Raw genomic sequence first — 4,959 nt, 5'->3', positions numbered from 1 at the left:
AAAGTGAAATTACGAGCTGACATCAAACGACGGCGTAGCTTACCGCCTCACAGCCCCGGCCACGCGCACATGTAAGCGGGCTCGGAGCGGAGCAGAAGAGGCGGGTTTCGGCGCCGGCACCCCCCAATAAACGGTCCCCCTCTTCCGCCTCAAACGCGCCGCGCGACCATTTTCGTTTAGCTTCTGTCGTCCCGAGAGGACGAACCGAGACCAGGGCTCGACGTGACGGCGCCTACCTCCTCGTTTCCCGGGGCTCTCCGCGGCGCGACCACCCCTCCGTCCGCGCGGACAAATGGTTCGTTCCGGGCAGGGAGCGCGTACGCGGAGTCCGCCGGTCCGATTCACATTTAAAGAGCCGCGGGGCATCATGGGTACTTTCCCTCACCGTTACAAAACTTCAAAAAGGCGCCGCCCCGACATCACTGTACCTGCAGGGCACCTGTCTGCCTCTTACACCATTATCTCTACAAAAACAAAAACAAATAAAAGCCTAATTGGGCTGCTTTTCCTGTTTATAAGTATGGAAGATGAGTCACTTCCTTGTTGCCTGTGTTGCATTTAAAACCTTCCCCGTGCATGTTATGTCCGTCTGTGCAGAAAATTACTTGGGTGGTGGCGAGTTTAATGTTCGACAGCAAGATTAAACTCTCCACAGCTGGACACCTCATGGGTTGAAGGTGATCCCCGTTGATTTTAGGGTGACGGGGTCAAGGTCAAGGTCACAGACGACTAGGGTTGGGCATTGTTTGAATTACAACGATTTCGGTTCTGACTCTTTTAACAGGTAATATACGCTGGAACGTTTCTGAGGGATCTTCAGTTTGTTGCACCAACATCTGCATTTTGAACGCAACGGTGAACGCTGTCGTCAGTCTATGGAAAAATCCACAGGCTAACGTTTGCCATGGCGGTGTGCATCGCAAAAAACCCCCCCCAAAAAAACTGCAAAACCAACCAAAGCCAATGACCAACCCCCCCCCCCAATATTAGCACTTTGAAACCCCTCTGAATCGACTGTGTTGTTTTCTGCCTCAGTTTGGAAATTTCTTGAGAAATGTTGCCGCGCTCGTTGTCTCCTGGGCGGCGCCATTTCTTTTTTTTCCTGCTGTTCTAACACATTATCGACTTGTTCTTCAATTATCATCCTTTGACGAGCTTTAAGTCCTGAACGGGAGATCCAGTAAACGATGGCGGGCAGCCGAGTGCTGCTTGTGCCGCGCCTTTTTTAACTGTCCTGCAGAGACTCAACCTCGCCGTTTTGGATGCAACTGCTTGTCGTTGCAAGACAAAAAACCCCACAGCGCCTGCTAGTGACCTGGCATGGAAACTACAGTGGATCCGACCATCAGAATATCTCCGGTCACTTGAGTCCGTCACACCTCGAGAATTTTGCTGCTTTTTTTTAACCTTGTGTTATATTTATCGACTGAGCCCCATGTCAGGCAGATTAAAAACCAAAGTGTAGATTATTAGGATTCTTTTAGGTCCAGTTTGACCATCTTGCATCAGGTCTTGGTGCAGACTTGTGCAGGTGACGCCAACACTTACCATCTGAGTCAGTGTTGTCCCATCCGTGTCCAGGAGGGGCGCTGTCCTGCATGTCTGAGGTGTTTATCTGCTTTGACTCGCCTGATTTGAATGACTGGGCGATTATCAGGCTTCTGCAGGACTTGAAGAGCAGGGAAACATCTAAAACATGCAGGATTAGTGGCCCTCCAGAACCGCTGAACTGAGTGCTCTTTCTCTACAGACAATCTGGAATCTGGTTGGAAAGGTTTGAGGAAAAAAACCCATCAATATTCAGCTCCATATTGCCAGCCCTCCTCCTGTAAATGGTCTTAACAGTTTAGGCCATCTAAAGCAGCGCTAAGTACCTTTAACAGGCTGTGCTGAGTTAGCAGAGAACTTATAGCCTCAATAAAAGAATACAGTCTCCTAACACTCTGGTCTGTACTCTTCATTCAGAAAATTGCATTCCACTGCCATTAGGTTATATTACTTAGTGCACAAATCACAAACATAAGTGGGACATTGTACTGCAACCTGTGGATAAGGACACCCGGGAATAGCGGGGCTCTGGTTTTGAGGATTATGTAGTCACCTCAGGGTATAAGTAGCATGTTTGTTCTTGCAATCTGTAATTAATTATACTTCTGATGCTTTGGAATTGGCTTCCAATTTTTTGAATGACTTCTTATTTTTACCAAAAAAAAACCTTCCAGAAGACACCAAGTAAACCTTTACAGGAAATCTCACTCATCAGGTTGTAAGGTGACGGACATTTATGGTTCTGCTGATAAACATTTATGATCTGTTGATGTTAAATAATATCAAAGAGGAACTCTAAATAAAGTAGAGCTATCCAACAATGTGGTAGAGGGTTAAAGGCAGGTAACTGAGGCTTTTAGTTCTGGAAAAAAAAGCTCAACAAGCACAAAATCCACAACAGCACTTTGTAAGCTCAGCGCTGGCAGCCCCAGACCTAAAGAGATTTACTGCATTGTTAAAAAAATAACTCAGTTTCCATCTACAGCTTAAGTCTGCAATCAAGTACCGATCCAAACTCGGGTCACTTCAGTTCAGGTTGTTCCATAAAGAGAATCGAGGAGTCGAAGGGTCGAGAGTCAGGAAGCAGTAAAACGTCCCGAGCTGCTCCACATGCAGCCTGTCCCCCCCTCCGGCTCTGAGGGTCCTGCAGCACAGCCACCACTGTTCTGCCCTGTGCACATGCTCCGGGCGCTTTATGGCTGCTTTTATTGGCACCCCGCTGATACACGGTCGTGATTGTGAAGCTCCTTTACGTGCCTCTTCGCTCCTCCAGCCGCAGGTTTTCACACAACAGGAGGAACGACTGCGGCGGGCTCACAGGAAGTGACAGAGCCTCAGCTCGCTCTCTGTCCCATTCGCTGCACGCGCTCAACCATGTAAAACACATGCAAACGCAGATATTTGTACAGTGGCTGCTGATGTTGCAGTGACTGTGGGCGTGAGCTCCGAGAGAAAAGGCAATCTGCTAAAAAGGTGTCAGGTTCACCCAGGAGTTCAGGTCTGGTGTTCTCGGGCTCCGCGATTAAGATACCAGACACCTGCCAGCTTGTTTTCTGTAACCTAAACTGGCTGCAAACTAATAATCCTTTAGGTGAGATCACTGTGGGCCCAGGGAGACATAACTAGGTTTAATCTTGACCGGTTAGTCTTTGGAAGTTAACCAAGCGTAAAAGCTGTAAAATAGGTGTTTCTAGCTGAGCTTAGCCAGCAGATAAAACTACAGTTCTTTGGCTTTCTATTCTGACTGAATTCCCCTTAAAGCTAAATTAGATTGTTTAAAGACTTTGCCATTAAGCAGCTACACTCCGACTGGTTGCAGGATCTTGGCAGCCGGGACTCAAGAGGTGTTCGGGTTTATTGGCCAGCAGAAGTCAAGTTTTAATTATCTGCTTTTCTAATAAATACCTGAGAAACCTTTGGCATCTTAAACAACACTTTATGACCCGACCGAGTACAATAAAGATGGAGCTGATTATTTTTTCCTCCTCTTTATGACCCTTACATGTTCGTGGTCGTGGCTTTGACAAGACGAGGCCGTTTGGTTACAGTTGTCCAACTCTAGGGGCAGAACAGTGGACGCAATCAAATATCGGAGCAAGGACGCCAGTTTCTGCCCTCAGACTAACAACAATCTGCCGTTTTAAGGAAGAAGTGAACTCTTAAATGCGTTCAAGTGGCTTATTCTCTCTTAAGAGTTTAAAAATGAGAGGTTTTAATTGGGATTATGTCCTAATTTAAAACCCTTTGCTTAAAAACATACAGTTAACGAACCCTCATTCAGGGTCGGGTTACGTATCCAACTGTGACTGGCTTCACTGCCCAGAACAGATCTTTACGGGTTTTTTGCTCTTTAGGAAAAAGGCATAAAAGTTCAAATTAGGGCTTCTCATAATTGGCGCCGTCATAGAAATCTGTAAAGAATTCATCTGCTTTAACAAAAAAACCCAACAGTTTTAAAACAACAGATCCAACTTGGTTAAAACCTGTGATATTTACCAAGCAACGAGGTTGTTTTAAAAGTAAAGACACCCAGCATGGTTTGGGTTAGTCTTATAAAAGCCTGAAGCATTTTGGTAAATAAAGTGATAAAAGGTTAAAGGTTAAAGCCAATAATTTGGCATCGGGAGCTAACGTCGAACTCACCTCTGTTTGAGGATGGGGATTGTCAACACGCCCTGGAGTTGCTGCTTTAATGAGCTGCTGCTCATCCTGATCATTTCACAGAGAGCTGGGTTCGACCTGGCCTCTCCCTCGCCCGTCCAGCCCTGCGTCTGGTACGGACCACGGAGAGCTAAACAAACCCAGATTCCTGCTGTTCACCGAGCCTGAAGCCAGAACCGGGACTGGTAGCCAGCAAGTCATCAGTTCACAAATTAATCCGCCTGATGACCTTCACATTCTGGGATGCGGTTCCGCCCTCCCCACCCTCCACCCGGGGGAGGAATGCACCGGTGGATTATCTCCCAACCTCAACTAATACAACCTCCATTCTACCATGACAGACAGCAAAGACTCCTGATTTTAATCCACGTGAAGGATTACCAAAAACAAGAAGAAATCCAAACTTTGAAGTCGGGACGACGGACCCATCTCTCAGCGGAGCAGATCAGAACGAAATGTCGCTAATTATTTGTGACCCGGGAGCAAATCTGCGGCGCTCATCGAGGCCGTCGCTCGGCTTTCTGAAAACACGGCAGAGGAGAAGAGCCTGGTTTTTATTTCAGGTTATCTGTCCGGAAACGGAGCAAAGATGGAGGTGAAACGTACTCAACGTGTTTCTTGTTGGGTTGGTTTCCATATGTAGGGTAGACTTCTGTCCGTCTCGACTTCCGACCGTCTCGACTTCCGTCCGTCTCGACTTCCGTCCGTCTCGGCTTGCGACCGTCTCGACTTCCGACCGTCTCGACTTCC

The 4,959-nt window shown here is 47.3% G+C and overlaps 1 protein-coding gene across 3 annotated transcripts in view; it reads right to left on the bottom strand.

Annotated features, from left to right (window-relative positions):
• LOC112451504 (sodium- and chloride-dependent GABA transporter 2-like) overlaps positions 1-4,959 on the bottom strand; it is a 23,522-nt gene that overhangs the window by 2,549 nt on the left and 16,014 nt on the right. The window contains exon 1 of one of the 3 annotated variants that reach the window (XM_037973914.1): positions 1,549-4,182. The exons of 1 other annotated variant lie outside the window; for it this stretch is intronic. In XM_037973914.1, the coding sequence (XP_037829842.1) occupies positions 1,549-1,600 (52 nt within the window). In that variant the 5' untranslated portion in view covers positions 1,601-4,182. One more of the 3 variants, XM_037973913.1, reaches the window with a different exon arrangement.

The sequence above is a fragment of the Kryptolebias marmoratus genome, linkage group LG23 (genome assembly GCF_001649575.2).
Source record: "Kryptolebias marmoratus isolate JLee-2015 linkage group LG23, ASM164957v2, whole genome shotgun sequence".
Taxonomy (NCBI): domain Eukaryota; kingdom Metazoa; phylum Chordata; class Actinopteri; order Cyprinodontiformes; family Rivulidae; genus Kryptolebias; species Kryptolebias marmoratus.
Note: the sequence above shows the minus strand (reverse complement) of the source record. Positions and strands in the feature narration are given on the sequence as shown.